This window comes from Pseudorca crassidens, chromosome 8 (assembly GCF_039906515.1).
Source record: "Pseudorca crassidens isolate mPseCra1 chromosome 8, mPseCra1.hap1, whole genome shotgun sequence".
NCBI lineage: Eukaryota > Metazoa > Chordata > Mammalia > Artiodactyla > Delphinidae > Pseudorca > Pseudorca crassidens.
The window spans coordinates 78,061,396-78,078,504 of NC_090303.1; the positions used below are offsets into that span (position 1 = coordinate 78,061,396).

Here is a 17,109-nt window from a genome sequence, read left to right on the forward strand (position 1 = left end):
AGACAGAGTGTCAGACTAAGACAGTCTGTTCCGTTCCCCAACCACACAGAGTGTACCTGCCATTAAACTTGGGACTCACATTGAAAGGCACAAATCCATGGAATTTTTACTGGCTAGCACAAAGGTTTATTTTTATCTTGCCATTTAATGCTTTGGTGTTTGAAATCAAATGTTTTCATTGGCCCAAACTTTCTGCTAATGGTTTTTGTTGCTTTTTATTGTTTGTTTTTTTTTGATAAAAAGTTTTTTTCCCCTATATTTGAAATATAAGTACAAAACAGAACATCACAGAAACTGTTTTACTTGGGTTGTTGTTTTTGTTCTCCTTTATGATATCCAAGAAGCCCTGGTTAGGAGTGTGCCAAAGTTTTGGCTATTTCTCATTCTTTCCAGTAGTTTTATCTTAGTTCTGAGCACTGGCTTTTACATGAAATTTGAAATGTACCCAGACTCGTACTCAAAGATAGCATTTTGAACATTTTAGGATCTCTGGCCTCATCTTTTTAGTAATGTGAGTAACATAAAAAATGAAAAGGAAAATGATAAATAGAATTTACACATTCTGTTGTATCGAAACAAGTGTAGACTTTAAAAAATTATAGATATTTACTACCAAATATAAAATATATCTTTAAATAACATAATTGAACTTATTTTAAAATATTGACCAATAATAGCTTTTATCTCACATGGAACTGATGATTGTTTTTAAAATTCTAGGTCTAAAAAATTCTGTTTATCATATGATATCAGTGAAGTATTGTCAGGGAAGCAAATAGCCTAGCTTGAATTTAAACAAAGCAACATGGAAATTGTCAATGCTTAATACCACTTGAGGATTTTTATTGATTTCATTTTTTCCTCTCCTCTGCTGTAAGGAATGTACTCCTTCAAACAAGAATGTGAGAAATGAGATTCCCAGTGTTAAAGGAAACTAGGGACTTACCTCTACGAGGCAATCAGGCAAACTTTCACAGAAGACCAGAGTTTGCTTTTCTCTGTGCTCTCAAATGCTGACACCCCCTCTATGTGTCTTCTGAATGCTCCTTCATGTTTATATCTTTCCAAAGTCTTCCACCTCGGTCCCACACGTGATTATATCCTTTGTGCAAAACATTCTTTCCGCAAGTAAAACTCTCATCTTTTTAGTATGACTGACTTCAGCTAGGTAATAGCAGCAAGTAAGTTGATGGAACTAATTCAGACTAAATTACACCCTCACCCCAGTCATAAGCCTCTTAGATGTATTTGCATTTTTATAAAAGAAGCTTGCAAACCCAATGAATTTCTAATTGGTAGAATTTCTGGAAGCGCATTCAAATTCCCACTCAGTTCATCCAGTCCATTATCGAGACTATAGCCAGAGTGATCTTTTCCTCCATCTCTTTCAGAAATAAAACAAGTCTATTGGGCAGTTTGTCTACGGACTAAACAGTGAGGCCCAGGTAACTAGCCTTCTGATGCTCTGACTCGAGCTGGGGATAGATTTTTAACTAGATCAGAAGTCACACACCCAAATGTTAACAAGAGCCTGGCATGTGACGTAAAGAATTCGTAACAAATACAGAAGCTTGAGAGACCAAATAACCCGCACATTTTCAGTATTTGGCTTGTCGTCAAATGTATAGACTCATTAACATAAGCCATTTGGGCTCCAAGAAGAGAAGAGGAGTTGGAGACATAGGAAAGTACAACGCAGTATGACGTGGCATCACCCAGATATACCTCAGCAGAGTGGCATTGCTGGAAACATAAAGTTCCCTCATGTTTCTCATCCCTGTTGAATTCAGTTACCACTAAGATTCAGATCCCATCTGGTGGCCTGGTCCTTCTCCTTCTACCTCTTTATTCCCGTACTTCTCTCCACTCCTTCCTCTTCATACATGTTTGCATTTCTCTAAACCCTTGGTAACTCCACCTTCCATTTTCCTCACAAAGTGGTGACTTTGTTAATCCCTAAGAACAATGAAGCTGGGTGTTCCTAAAACCTTAATCTCTGGAATTGGGAGGGATTTGTTGGTGTCTCTCTGCCAGTCCTCCTTACTCCCATCTCTCAACATCCTGATCATTCAGAATATTCAATAAGAAAATCATCACCTTGGTTAACTTCTTCTGGAGACTTCAGATCTGCTATCATTCTTATCAGTTTTGATGTCCACACCAATGACCCTTTCATCATCACAGCTCTTTGATCTCATCAAATCCATGACCTTCCTTTCTCTGCACCTTCTGCCTCCCGCCTGTGTAGCCTTGCTGATTAGTAACTTGCATCACAGACAACTACATCCATCTTTGAGACGTTAAACTAATTTACCACTTTATAATCACTGTCTTTCTGGCTTTTTCACTCCTTCAATGCCTCTGAGCCTAGAATCTCAGATGTCACTTTCAGTACTTTTAATTCTGCTACTTTCTCCAAGGCCCTCAGCCATATTTGGCCATTAGAGAGCATGAATAGTGGTCAGTGGAGGTAGATTCTGTTTATCAAGCGTGATTCTGTTTTCAGGCATGAAAGGTCATAGAAATGTTCTTCTCTTTCTTTCCTGTATCCTGTTAAGTTTTTTGGCCACCCATGAGAAGGAAAATAGAAATCAGATTTTAAAAATGATCAAACATGCATTTTTAAATTCCTTTTCCCTTTCCCTTTTATTATGCTAGTGAGCCACATTCAATATGAAAAGAATAGAAAATACAGATAAGCAAAAAGCAAGAAAAAATGTAAATTTAGTGAAAGTACATAATTTTCCATACTTTTCCTGTTCATGAACAATTTTTACATACTAGAGTACCATGCAATTCAAGTGTGAGCAAATCGTGGCATGTTTATCTGTGGAAAACTATGAAGACATTAAAAGTGATGGGAAGTGGGGGTAAAAGTGATGGAGGGACTTCCCTGACGGTCCACTGGTTAAGACTTTGCCTTCCAATGCAAGGGGTGTGGGTTCAGTCCCTGGTCAGGGAACTAAGATCCCACATGCCTTGCGGCCAAAAAACCAAAACATAAAACAGAAGGAGTATTGTAACAAATTAAATAAAGACTTTAAAAATGGTCCACATCAACAACAACAAAATCTTTTAAAAAAAGTGATGGAGAGCTACATTTATTGGCATAGAAAAATATTCACACTATATTGTTGAGTTAAAAATAAAGAGGAGTAATCCCAATATATATATAATATATATTTTATATTAGTATATATTTTACCTATTCATACAATATCTATGTAAAATATATGTTAATAATATATTTTGTTTTAAAACTATATACTTACATATATCCATATATATATTAATTCATTTAGTCCTCACAATGTCTCCATGAGGGAGATATCATTATTATTCCTATTTATCTCAAGTATAGAGAAATTAAGTAAAATTTTCAGTATCACACATCTAACAAATGGTATCTTCACATAGTCAGTATGAGTCTGGAGTCTGCTTTCTTAACCACGTCATTCCTCCAAACTCCTCCGGGTGGCATTCACGGCCTGCCACAGGCTGAGGTCCCTACATTTCTCCCTGGTCTCCTGTTGTCCCCCAACCTAACTCTCTGCTCAAGCCAAGTCCCGCCCTTCACTGTCCCTTCAACACCAGGCTTACTGCCTGCTCCTTTTCCTGCCTTCACCCTAATGACCTTATTTAGCTTAACCATCTCTTTAAAGATGTTTTCTCCAAATACAGTCACATTCTGAGGTACTGGCGGTTAGGCCTTCAACATGAATTTTGAGGATTCAGCCCATAACAGCCAAGAAAGAGGCAGGGAACTGTGATTGGCAGTTCACCAGATCCATATGGTGAGAGGAGAACAGATCCCCAAAGGAAGAAAGATACTGGACACATAAAAACAATGGATGTCTATTATTATAGGGTTTTTTTGTTTGGTTGGTTTTTTTTTGCGGTACGCGGGCCTCTCACTGCTGTGGCCTCTCCCATCGCGGGGCACAGGCTCTGGACGCGCAGGCTCAGCGGCCATGGCTCACGGGCCCAGCCACTCCACGTCATGTGGGATCTTCCCGGACCGGGGCACGAACCCGTGTCCCCTGCATCGGAAGGCGGACTCTCAACCACTGCGCCACCAGGGAAGCCCTATTATAGGTTTTTGATAAATATTTACTGATTGTTTATGATAAAGCCCATGGCATTCTTTAGGCAGAACGAATCATTCTGCCTAAATGATTCATTTTAAAGTAAGGGAATATTCATGTTTCCTTCTCTTTGTTACTTTCTACCATGAACCCCAGTTCTCACATGTTCTCAGACCTTTCTCTGCTCTCCAGAGCTCGCTAATATGAGAAATTAATTCATTCTGCTCTACTTCCCTCTCTCAAGTATACCCTTTTTTTCATTCGATATACTTCAACCCCAAATAATAATTTTATGGATAACAATTTTAGACACCATTGCAGACCAGTCAGAATTTCATGGAAACTATTGAATCATGCAAATGCAGCAATCGTCTACTGAGTCTGGCCTATCCAGAAAACTGATCACTGCCTGTGAGCCATAAATCTCTAAATGGACTAATCACAGACACAATCAAATGGAGACTTTGAGAATACGATAGCATCGCCTTGCTTCATTTCCTTGAAAATGGGAAAAAATATTTGCTGCTTATTATAGCCTGTTAGTCGTAAGCTACTTAATGCTTCTTTCCATTTGGCATATCTTAAGACTAAGAAGCAAACTTGTCGACGTGCCTGGTATATATACTGTGACGTGCTTCCTGCCCGGCCACTGGCAAGACAGGAGGGAGGGTCAGTGGAGGCTGGTAGCACTGGGGTATGAGGGTCAGTGGGAGCTTTGGGAGACTCGCTTTTTCTTTGGGAGAAGCTAGATCGAGCTCAGTGACCCAAAGGTGCTTCTTGCTCTGGTGTTGCTCACGACGTTACACTTTGCACTTCGGGCATCGGGACAGTGTGAAAGGGACAACACGTCCATGTTCCAGTAATGGAAAGGAGCATAATGGCAGCTCCTTGACATCTCGGAAGTTGTGCTCAAGACCGGCTGGCTGAGGGAGCTTATTAATCCCTCTGCTCTTTGGTTAAATGGCCCTGACCTTTTAAACTTGAACTGGTTTGGTGAATCTTTACATTTCTGGTGCACGACTTGTGTACCTCCTGCCATCATGTAGGTATATTTACTTATTTCACTTCGGGAGTTTGTTATCTCGTGCCAAACACTGGGACACGTGAGAGGCGAGATTGCGTAGCACACTTGCAACAATGTGTGTGATTCTGATGATTAAATCTGATTTTCAGCAGACCATAGAGGAAGAGGTGATAAGAGAGGTACTTACTTTTGTTGTCCAAATCTTTCCAGTAAGTCCCCATTTACTTTAAACATAGTAGAGTAGCACTGCGTCTAAATGGCACAAAAACAACTTGTTAAAACATGAACAACTTTAAACAACGAAACTGAGTTCCCTTTGCATTACGTAATAAAACCTCAGTGAACTCTACTTGTACTTCACGGATTTGTTTACCCTGTTTGCCCAGCCTGCATCTATTAATCAATAGTTTATTCCTCGCTGTGTGTAGATACGTTCCGTGACTCAGTATGTTGCCCTCTGAAATAAACTCTAGCATATTTGTTTGCCTTTTCCTCAACAAAAACATTGCCCAAGCAGTGATTGTGATATTTTCCCCGTATCACTTCTTCCTGAGCCACTGTATTTGCAACAGAAATACTAGCAGAGAATCTGAAATCTTGATAAGATGCCTCCCAAAAACATAACTTGCTTTAAGATAGATGAAAAACCTCTTACAGAAATGGCCAACCTTTTTATTTTAAGCCATCAGGGGCTGCTTTATTTGGGGATTATAAGAGCTAGATTAAGAAGGGGACAAAATGAAATCAAGTTCTAGAAGTTAGCTGCTGAAGTGGTGAAAATTCATCCTGAAACTTACATACTTGCCTTGTTTTGTGAGTAAACTCAATAAGCAAAAGAGAACTATTCTATGATTCTATGATTTTGATTCATTTATTTCTGTATATATATACAGAGACAAAGAGAGACAGACAGAGAGAGACAGAGATTTTGGCATTGGAGGATATAGTATGTTGAACTTCAAGAAAATCTCTTACCCAGTCTCCTTCTGGTGGTAGAGGTAGATACTGAACAACAACAACAAAATTACAAGTGTTATGAAAGAAAAACAATGTTAGTAGGTTTGCAGTGCTCATGGCTTGTTCATTCATTTTCATGGAACTCCAGGGCTGGGAACTGACGTTTGATTTGCAGGATATCATTGATATTAGGAAATGAAAACCCACTAAAGTGATGCATTGGCCCTAAGGCACACAACTTCATAAAGTGTATGTTACATAACACATTTATTAGTGGGAAGATGATACTTGTTGTGACTAGTCTCTTGAAGTTCTCATTGTAACCATAATAATTAATAATATGATTTATTAGGACTGATACATTTTAATAGGCGTTTAGTGTCTTCCAGTCTGATAGATCCTGTTGAAATATATATTGATAAAAACCCAAAATGGGATTTGTAGCAAGCTACAAAGTGAAATACATTCATTTCCCTAAATAGAATCTTAGACTCCTTCGTCTGTAGTTGAAGTTATGATTAGAAAGGATATGTATCTTGGCAGAAGTATAATTAACTGAATGAATGGAGTTGTTTTGGAAGATGCTTTACTCTTTGATGATGGGTTGGGTGTGCTTCTGTCTGGGAGAGACGCATAGACTCTATTATATGGTAAACCCCATTCAAATCCTGTGATTCACTGCTTCGATAACTTTGGGGACGATTTTCTTTAAACTTCTCTTAGCACCACCTAATGGTAAAAATGATATCATAGTCATAGCAGCAGTTACAATCCCAGTGTTGATAGTCATTTCACAAGAAAATGTGTAGCTTATCAAAGGGTCAACTTACCCCTAAATAGACAAAAGTAGGTAATTCAGCCACGTTAACTGAGAAGGCCTTTTGAAGGACTCTCTTGCCTCATCCATTTCTGCGTGGGCTCATAAGTACTGGTAAGAATCCTAGCCTCAGAGGTCAGAAGAATTCTAACCTTCAACCTAGTAGAGGCAGAAGTCAGGAATCCTATGGTCCCCGTATGAGGAGACCTGAATTCTAGTTCCACACAGCTACTAAGTATAGTGACATGACTCTGGGAAAAGTACTTGGTCCATTTGTGCCTCTTTTCTAGACTTGTAAGATAGGAGCAATTAGAGTGACCATTCTTTCCTCACAGAGTTGTCATGCAAATGCTTTATAAAAGAATATGTGTTATAAATCTATAAAAGTAATATTAAGGTATCATTTCTATATTGCTCAAGATATCCATGAGTTGATTCAGAGAGAAAAATTGAATGAGGTGTTCAGTTTTTCAGATTGACATAAAACTGTCACAACAATATATATTGTTCTTCTTTTTGGAGGCATGCTGATATGGAAAGAAAGCATATTGATGCCCAAGTATTTATCTAAAGTTAGAGGTTGAGTATAGAGAGTCATCAAACACGATTAGTAGTAATTTTGTGTTTGTTTTACAAATAGATTGGGGCTTTATGATTTATGCCACAAGGTTATATTATAGATAAATTACCCTCAAATAATAACACATGGTAACATTAATTTTTTACTTATCATGTGTCAGACACTGTGTCAAGCCCTTTATCTACTTACTCTTTTAACCCTCTGTAACCATCTGTGGGGCAGATACTGATATGCCTTCTTTAGATAGAGGAATGGAAGCTCCAAGAACGTCTGAGCTACACAGCTGGAAAGGAGCAGATCCATATCTCAGGTACCATGCTCTTGTAACAGGCTTGAGCCACTATACTGTATTTTAAGCCTGTCCCTTATAATGCAAGAAAATAAGAAAGGAGCTATTTAAGAAAGCCTAATACCTGGGCCTAATGAGAAAGGGAACTTGTTTACTATTTATTATTATTATTAATCATCAGTATTATTATTTGATCAACTAAAGTAATTCTTATAATTTCTTATTTATCATAATATTTACATATAAGGAGATATTAAGTGAATTTGCTGCAGGCAGGAGATTGTTTTGCTTTAGTCGTTTTTGTTTGTTTTAGTTTTTTAATAGGGAACTCAGTAACAGATGGGGATTGCCTACCCTGGGAGAGTCAGAAGCTCAGGTCCTCAGTGCTCACTGGCACTTTCCTGAGGGTCCTCTCTACCTTTCTTCTGTTACCTTTTTATCTGATGTGCCCGCTCAGGCTCAGCTCCTCAAGCCATCCACAACCATTTTTAGGCAAAGTAGAAAATTTCACGTGACAAACCTCATACCGCAGCCGTATGCCTGGGGTTCGGGGCAACTCAGATGTGGGCGTAGCCACCAGCCTGAGGTCTGGGCCTCTGGAACGACAGTGACCACTTTGGGCCACGTGGAAGGACCAAGTATTAGTAGTCCTGGCTCGTCGAAGCTGCTCTTTTGACCTTTTTTTTTTTTTTTTTTTCGGTATGTGGGTCTCTCACTGTTGTGGCCTCTCCCATTGTGGAGCACAAGCTCCGGACGTGCAGGCCCAGCGGCCATAGCTCATGGGCCCAGCCACTCCACGGCATGTGGGATCCTCCCAGACCGGGGCACGAACCCGTGTCCCCTGCATCGGCAGGCGGACTCTCAACCACTGCGCCACCAGGGAAGCCCTCTTCTGACCTTTTTGGGAGGGCTTTTAGAATTCACTGGCTGTGCTGCCAAAAGGGTTTATAAAGCACCAATCTGGGGATGTGAAATTAATGAACGTAAGTAGAACAAAATTACGTTTTGTGGGTGATACATGATTTCTGTCTGAACAAGTAATCGCCTTGACCTGATGGCGCATCTGCTGTTGGGTAGTGGCGAGTGCAGACTGAGCCCGGCTGCATATGTGTGGATCCCATCTTGACGTCTTAATAGCCCACTGTCCTTGGGCAAGTTTCTTACCTTCTCCATGCTTCAGTTTTCTGTCTGCAGTATAGGGACAATAATGACTCTGCCTCCTGGGGTTGGTAGGAGGATCGAAGGAGTTCGTGCACTTAAAGTACTTGGAACAATGCCTCACACAGAGTCAGCAACCCACGAACATTACGTATTTAATAAGCATTTCCATAAATATTAGTTGCTTCAGTAAGTATTTCCATAAATATTCGTTGATAAGTACTAACCACTGCTCCTATCCAGTTGGTGAGACCCATGTTTTTCAGGATTCACTAACCTGGGAATAAAGCTAGGATCTTTTTTTTTTTTTTTAACGTCTTTATTGGAGTATAATTGCTTTACAATGGTGTGTTAGTTTCTGCTGTATAACAAAGTGAATCAGCTACACATATACATATATCCCCATATCCCCTCCCTCTTGCGTCTCCCTCCCACCCTCCCTACCCCACCCCTCTAGGTGGTCACAAAGCACTGAGCTGATCTCCCTGTGCGATGCAACTTAAAGCTAGGATCTTAAAATGGTCACAAAAACATTTCTTTGCCTCCACCTACACTCACTGTCTTCAGGCCTCTTCATCTCAAAATCCTGCTTCCAATCACTTTTGGATCATCCTAAAGCAATCCTTTCATTCATTCCTATCAGACCTCCCATTCTTTTTGGATAAATTTATTTATTAATCTCTGGTGGATCTGGAAGGAAGTATCTATAACTTACCTATACACATAATTTCAACAAGCCCTAATATAATGCCCTAACTTTGATATAAAGGACAAATAAAAGGCAAGTACTTTATAGTGTAACAATTTGTAATCTAATATGTAAATGTTTAGGCATAATGACAGCAAAGGAGTAATGAAATAGTCAAATGCTCCCTCTTTTATTTGGAATCTCCATGAATGTGACAGGTACAAATTCAGATTGGTGCAGTTGTATCATAAGGAAACTAAGATTCCATGGGTCACATTGCTGTTGGTGAACAACTCTTGAGACAGTCACAAGCAAAACAAAGTATAGTGTTCCCTTGCTTGACTATGAAATCACACTCCTGAAAAATTCAATGTATGTTAAAACTGGGTAAAATGCTTGGGGTTTATATATAAAATGGAGTCAAGCTCCAGGTTCAAATAATTACCAACAGGCTTTTCATCCACTTCAATGTCCAGTGAGACATTCAAAAGTGATATAGGGTGGGGGAGAATTTATTGTTTTGCACAGAGCGATATTCAACATAGTAACAGCTGTTGTGGTATGTGCCTTGGTCGATGAGAATGGATATCTCACTATTCAAACAGGCGCTGGACTCTGCACCTTACCAATACATTCCAAATAAACATCAGCCTTATCCTACATAAGGCAGAGATCTGGGCTTTATAACCCTCATCTATTAAATTTCACTAGCATTCTTGATCATTGTGATGGCCTCAAATGCCCCCTTTGTCTTAGAGGGTGTACCTTATGTGCTCATGAACACAATCCTCTTATACTCGATACCGTGTCCACTATTTTCTCCATTTCTGCTCTGGTGCCCTGTGGTCATCTGCTGCCAATGTAACCGCTGGTCACACCCACCAAAGGTGTTCTGCCACTGGAGTGCCCCATGGCAGAGGCTGCTGCTGCACCTGCCATTGTCTGTGCTGTCCCATGCCCAGTGTAAGGGATCCTGAGGTTCATGCTGTGCCTGCTTCTCCTCTGGCTGCTGCTGAAACTGTTGGTGCCATGTCCCATGTACCAGTCACTGTCTTGTCCATTGGCTGGAAGTCTACGGGTATTCTCAGAAGCCTGAATAAGTCAACACTAAATTGGTTCAGTAGTAAAAAATCAATAGTCAAAATCTTTCTTTACGTTATTTTTTTTCTATTGTATGTAATGTTACACTCTCACTAAAAAAAACATTCTTTCAGTATTATTTTAGCTTCTGACCTAAAACCTGGAGTGGCAGTAAGGCCTGTGGAATATAGGAGCAACATACTAAAAGCTCCCCTTCTCTTTCATGTTGTCCTGTTATCCTTGGACTTCTCTTCCATCCACTCTTTTTTCTCTAGGACAGATTCCTTACTATTAGGCTTTACCCACAGTTCTTCCAGTCAGAGCCAGACATAGTGAACTCCTAGCTGGACACGGATTGGTGTCACACTAAAACTCCATCACACTGGTAAATAATAACCAGACAGCATTCTTGTCATCATTCATTGACCATAGGGTTTCAAAGAACAGCAACAAAAAGTAGGTGTCTTGTCTTTTCTTAGTTTAGGGGGTTGGGATGGTCGTGTTTAATGTCATTGAGTTCTAACAATGTCACGACTGGACCTGAAATATTTCTGTTGAGCATATGGAAATAGGACTGCATTTATCCTTCAAATATAAAGCCATAGCTATTTATATTCTTGTGTTCCAAATATTGCCGAAGCGGGAATGTTTACTTTGTATCTAAATACAGAATTAAGAAGAAAAAGAGAAAGATTACGTGGTTAAGTAAACTGATCATGCCTAATTTATCTTTTCGGTTCAGTATTTTGTAATGTTTCTGTTTCTAGATTCCTTCTCTCAGTCCTGTGTAGGTTATTCAGCAGCCAATTTTAGAAGAGCTTGTGTCATTTAAGAGAACGAACTTTAAACTATATTCAAAGAGGACTACGAAAAGCAAAGATACCACCGGCAAAGTGATATTTAAAATTTTCCAGTTACGTGATTTATTGGTAAATCTACACGGGCTGTGCCACGAGCAAATCAAACAATGTGCCAGGTGTACTCTGAGCTTTTAATTAAGAGAAATTTTACCTTTTGGACAGATTTTAATAGGGTATTTTGCTGTTTGTAAGCCATTGAAACGACGGTTTAAGCCATTCGTGGGTGAAAAGCCCTTAATTATGTAGAATATAGATCATGAGGGAAGCAAAACCGAAAAACAACCCAAAATCCAATTGACTTATGTCAATTTGGAAAATTTCCAGTTGTGCCCTAATGTCACCTCAAGCCCCTGGGACTAATGGATTCTGTGAATGGTTTAAGTGATTTGGTAAATAAAAGCCAGATTTGGGGGACCGAAGAAAATGCTGAGTAAGGAGCAACATTCTCAGAGAAATCAGCTGTAGTGGTGAGTTGGAGGCCAGGTGAGTAGTTGTGAGGCAGCGAGCTGAAAACGTGAATCGCAAATCATTCCGTGGATAATGGCGGCCATGAACCGTTGTCACTTTTCACTCTAGATCCATGAAATTGAATGCACAGCCCTTATAACAGAAACTTAATGTACTTTTCTCTAAATCAGATTTTGCTCACCTGCCTGTGTCTGTATCACCCCCTCTCGCCCTGCCTCTTCCTCATAGCTATACGCCCCGGCAGCCAAGTGGCCCAAGGGACCTGACCTTGGCCCCAGGGGATTGAGCCAGGTGTGGCAGGGAGCTTAGGCAAAAATGTCCCCTCCGAGGGCTTCCCTGGTGGCGCAGTGGTTGAGAGTCCGCCTGCCGATGCAGGGGACACGGGTTCGTGCCCCGGTCCGGGAAGATCCCACATGCCGTGGAGCGGCTGGGCCCGTGAGCCATGGCCGCTGAGCCTGCGCGTCGGGAGCCTGTGCTCCGCAACGGGAGAGGCCACAACAGTGAGAGGCCCGCGTACCACACACAAAAAAAGGCCCCTCCGAGAGAATGCTGAGCATTAGGTTGTGTTAAGCAAACAAATTAATTAAAACGCCCCCTCCAATAACAGCATGACTTACTGGTAAATAAGCCTTGAGGAGTAGTTTAAATTTTTTAATAGTTTTTTTGTTTCTTTGTTTTTGAGAGTAGAGTTGGGGACAATATGGCAGCCAAGGGGCAATTAGCCTTATTCAACACACAATGAAATTTCCGCTAAATTCTACTTTTACAACCCTCTTTTTCCCCTAGGCAACCCCCCCAGCTCACCAAAACACCATCCTGCACATCCGCTCTCCTCAATGGTCTCTTTGTCCACTTTCCTCTCTAACTCATTTATATAGATTTAAAAATAAATTTATTTTTTCCCATACTTCAAACAACATTGCAAAGATTTGGTTCCCATATAAGCATGTATCATTCTTTCTTAGAGAGGAAAAGAGGACCAAAGGAGCAGAAAACCTCTACTTTGATAATTTTTCACTGTTACTTAGCCTTTTCCCCTTTTGACTTAAAACTAGCTTGAATTTTTTCCACTACTTACAATCCAGGCTTTTGATTCAGCTTCCATTGGCTGGGTCTACAGAGTCAAACTCTAGCAGAGAGCTTGATTGTTAACTCATGACTTTGAACCCCTGAGTGAGGCCGCAGCTCACAGAATTTTTTAAAGCAATGACTGCACATCCCTAATTTATTGAAAATGACTGAGATATTATTGGATACCAGAGAATTATCTTCCCTAAGACGTTTAGTGTGTTTTGTAAGAAATAGCAAGATATGAATGACATTATCCACCACCCACCTATTTTAAGGCAGCTAAGTAGCAGCTTAGACCCGGAAGTGCAGTCTGGGATTGCAAGGACATGCAAACAAGTGGTGTTAACTGAGGTAAAATGCTGATGTCAAGGGGTGGTGGTGTGATGAATTGGAAGATTGGGATTGACATATTTACACTAATATGTATAAAATGGATAACTAATAAGAGCTTGCTGTATAAAAAAATAAATAAAATAAAATTTAAAAAACCCCCAAAAACAAAAAACTCTGTAGCTTGAGTTAGAGTGTGTTAAATCTCTGGAAAATAATATATGTATGTAATATAAATATGTTTATATAATATATTAAATAAATTATATATAAATTAGGTAATTTATATATATGCATATGTATACACATATGAACACATATGCTAAAAGTAACTTGGCAGTACAAAAAATGCAAGATGTATGAAGAAAATATGAAGAATATTCTTATAGAAAATATTTATTTGAATTTAATGTCCCGGCCTAAATTCTACCCAGAGTAGAGAGTTTAGGGGGGAAAAATTCAAGATTTTAATCACCTTATTAACATCTTTAAAGACCAACAGTTATTTAACACTTCAGATATGAAGACCCTTCCCTCCCTTGGCTCAGTTAGTTGGTTAATTCTTTAGTCATTTACAAGATACAAAATAGGCCAAACGTACCTGGCTACTGATGGGCTTACCCAGCTCAAGGTGAAGCTGAAGCACCAATTCAGAAACTCTTGTCAGGCTGTGCTTGGCTTCTGACTTGCCCTTGGTGCCCTCGTCTATGAGGAGTAGATTCCTGTGTCGCTCAGCTGAAACTGACATCCGCAGACTCCAGTCATATCACTGGTCAATTGAAGGGAAAGAACCTGAGGACAAAATGGTTCCGTAGGAACATGTTTGCTCTGTGTCATAACCAAAAATCTTTTCTGACATATTTCCATGTTTTTGACCTATTTCTGGCATTGGGATCTCTGGCCCTCATTAGATTTCATTTTGGCAATTGTCTCTAGTCTCTGAATGTTCTATATTTGTCTCACTCTTGGAGTCAGATATTATGAAAATATTGTTATTTTAAATATGTACTGGTTCACATATAATACGTTTATTTGTAAATACTATAGAAGTAGAGAAGGAAATTGAAGGTGATGCCATGTACCGTTTATTATACAAAAAATATAGGGTGAAAATTGAAAACAGAGTTGGTCCGTGAAGGTGCCATTAAAGAAGAGCTATGTTCATGCGTGTTTTCACTTAAAATAGGCTCAATGAGTCACAGTGTTTGCGTCTTACATTTAAATTGAGATTGACTTGAATATACTTAAAAAAGAATTTGGAATCACTGTTACAAATTTCTAGTAAGTCATTTATTATTCTGATGTAAATGATATCAATAACATTTCATGGTTTACCCCAGAAAATGTTCCTGAGAAAAAGTTTAATATTAATAAAGTGATTAACTTATTTTTGCAGTGAGTGGGCTTAGACAGCTATTCTATTATCATATTTGTTGCACTCTAGGTACTAATGTTTGTGGGAGGTTGTGTTTCAAATTGTTATTAATGATGCTCATTAATTTATACCAAATTATTCATCTTTGGGCTTGCTGAAGTAGCCAAGTATTTTTTCTTTTCCTTTTCTTTTCCCCTGGAAAATTCATGTAGAAAAACATCAAAGCAAAATTAAGTTGCCATAAAGTAATAAAACAATCTTTCATGCTGCTTGATCATTGCAGTGAAATCATAGGGGCAAGAAATTGAAGTAGGAGTCTAGACATAGCTTTTATTACCAAGGAAAATGAGCAGAATTCAAGGTTTTTACGTTGTCATGGTCAAAACATAGAGGAGTCCATGGGGAAAATTGTTTTTGTAGAATTGCATGACTTTGACACTTCCACTGAAAAAGAACAGAAAGGAGGGCATTTATGGCTTGCATTTACTGAGTGCTCAGTAAGTAAGCAGTTGATTGATGGTTAGTTGGTGGAAACTTTATGCAATGATTACACTTTGATTTTTCTAACCTTGTACATACACCTATTTTTTAAAAGTATCAATACGAGTGTTCGGAAATAAGTCATTATTGTTGGTCTTTACTTTTACACACTTCAAAAACCCACTAAATAATATTTTACAAAATAATGAAGCACTCTGGTTGAGGTTACCAAGGTCATGAAGCATGACAAACTCTAGCACGTGAAGGACTGTATTGTCAGGAAATCAACTCAAGTTATCTATATAAAATTCTCATCGCAAACAGAAGTCAACTCCTGCAGCCACCATCCCCTAATCGAGAGAGCATCTCCTAGCTGTATGGAAGAAAGACCCTCTTGGTGTGGGACAGAAGGAGACATCAAATCTACTTCACCTTCTGAGAAAAAATTTTGAAATCAGTTATTATAATTGTTTTTCTAGTCTGTGGTAAGATAACATACTACAAAGCAAATGCCCCTCTAAACATGCCTTCATGCTTGAGGGATTGAACCTTGATTAGAATGGGGAGAAAATTTGAGGCCTATTTCCCTTGGAACCAGTTTAACATAGCAGACTCTATTATGGAAGCCATTCCAAAAGGAAACAATAGAATGACTGTTTTTTGCTCTGTTGAATCTTTTCAGAATTGCAACTTCCAGTGAGCCCCTCAGTGTGTCTGGATCAGAGCATACAATTAAAGCTGAGTAATTCAAGTCACCTTTTAAAAACAGTGAAGTCATATTTGTGGAAACCAGGGGACTGGAGACGTGAACAGCTGTAAGCTAATCATCTTGAATTGTTATGTCAAGCGTGCATTTTAAGAGATAGCTAATAAGAGAAAAGCACCAAACACATCTGGGGGTTTTACGTGTTTGAATTATTAGGTTCTGTTATATAAATTTTAGGCTATCTCTTCTTAATAAATAATGCCACCATCGATTTTCTACTACACTAATTCAAATCTCTCTTGCCATAGAATAAACATTTGGGTAAATAGGACTCTTATCCAGGAAGTTACATTAATGGAAATTGAATTTAAAACCTTGGCCATGTGAAACTAAAATTTTAACTTCCATTTTATACTCAAATAACATGCCTTAGTCTACGAGTATGGCTGAATGATTTTTTTTTTTATTATTTTTTTATGGCTCTGAGAAAGCAACTGTAGGGTACCAAGTTATTAAAGTTACCTTCAGGGAAAGGATTTTGTCATGTAGATAAATTATAGTGAAAAATTAAGAGATTTTAATTATCTTATCCAACACACAAAATAGTTTGCCCCATGTAATTTTATAATTATTAGGTAGTATTCCACAGTTAATAGTTTTTATTGAAGAATCATATGCATTTCTGCTTACCTAGACTTCAGAAGATGAAACAGCACACTCTTTTCATTGATCAAACTTAGATATTTGAAATATAGAAATATGATGCAGAAAAGAAAATAGTTATACATTTTGGTATCATTTATAATGAAATTATGTTTGTTTTATCACAAAATATTTAACTAGTGTTATTTTTCCTTTTTTAGACTGAAGTGTTTCCTAATACTTCATCCCTTAAATTAACCCTTATTTATCTGTGGTGCAGGTTATTAGGTAGAATCACATTAGTGGGGAAAGTATTTTGGCATATTTTTGGTGACCTGCCTGTCCACTATTGAGAAACAGTATCTTTTCTTGTGGAGGATAAGATAGAGCAAAGGTAGGAGAGGGCAGAACTGGAAAATTTCAGGGGTATCCTAAACTTTTATATGTATCACTTTTGTTGGGATGGTACCAGATGTGACTAATTTAAATTTTTTAGATC

At 38.7% G+C, this 17,109-nt stretch overlaps 1 protein-coding gene across 7 annotated transcripts in view; it reads left to right on the plus strand.

The window, feature by feature from the left end:
- Positions 1 to 17,109, plus strand: part of CPED1 (cadherin like and PC-esterase domain containing 1) — a 300,373-nt gene that overhangs the window by 76,965 nt on the left and 206,299 nt on the right. For all 7 annotated transcript variants that reach the window (XM_067746835.1, XM_067746829.1, XM_067746831.1 and 4 more), the window contains one exon: positions 15,945 to 16,077. In XM_067746835.1, coding sequence (XP_067602936.1) covers positions 15,945 to 16,077 — 133 coding nt within the window. The remainder of the gene's footprint in view (positions 1 to 15,944; positions 16,078 to 17,109) is intronic.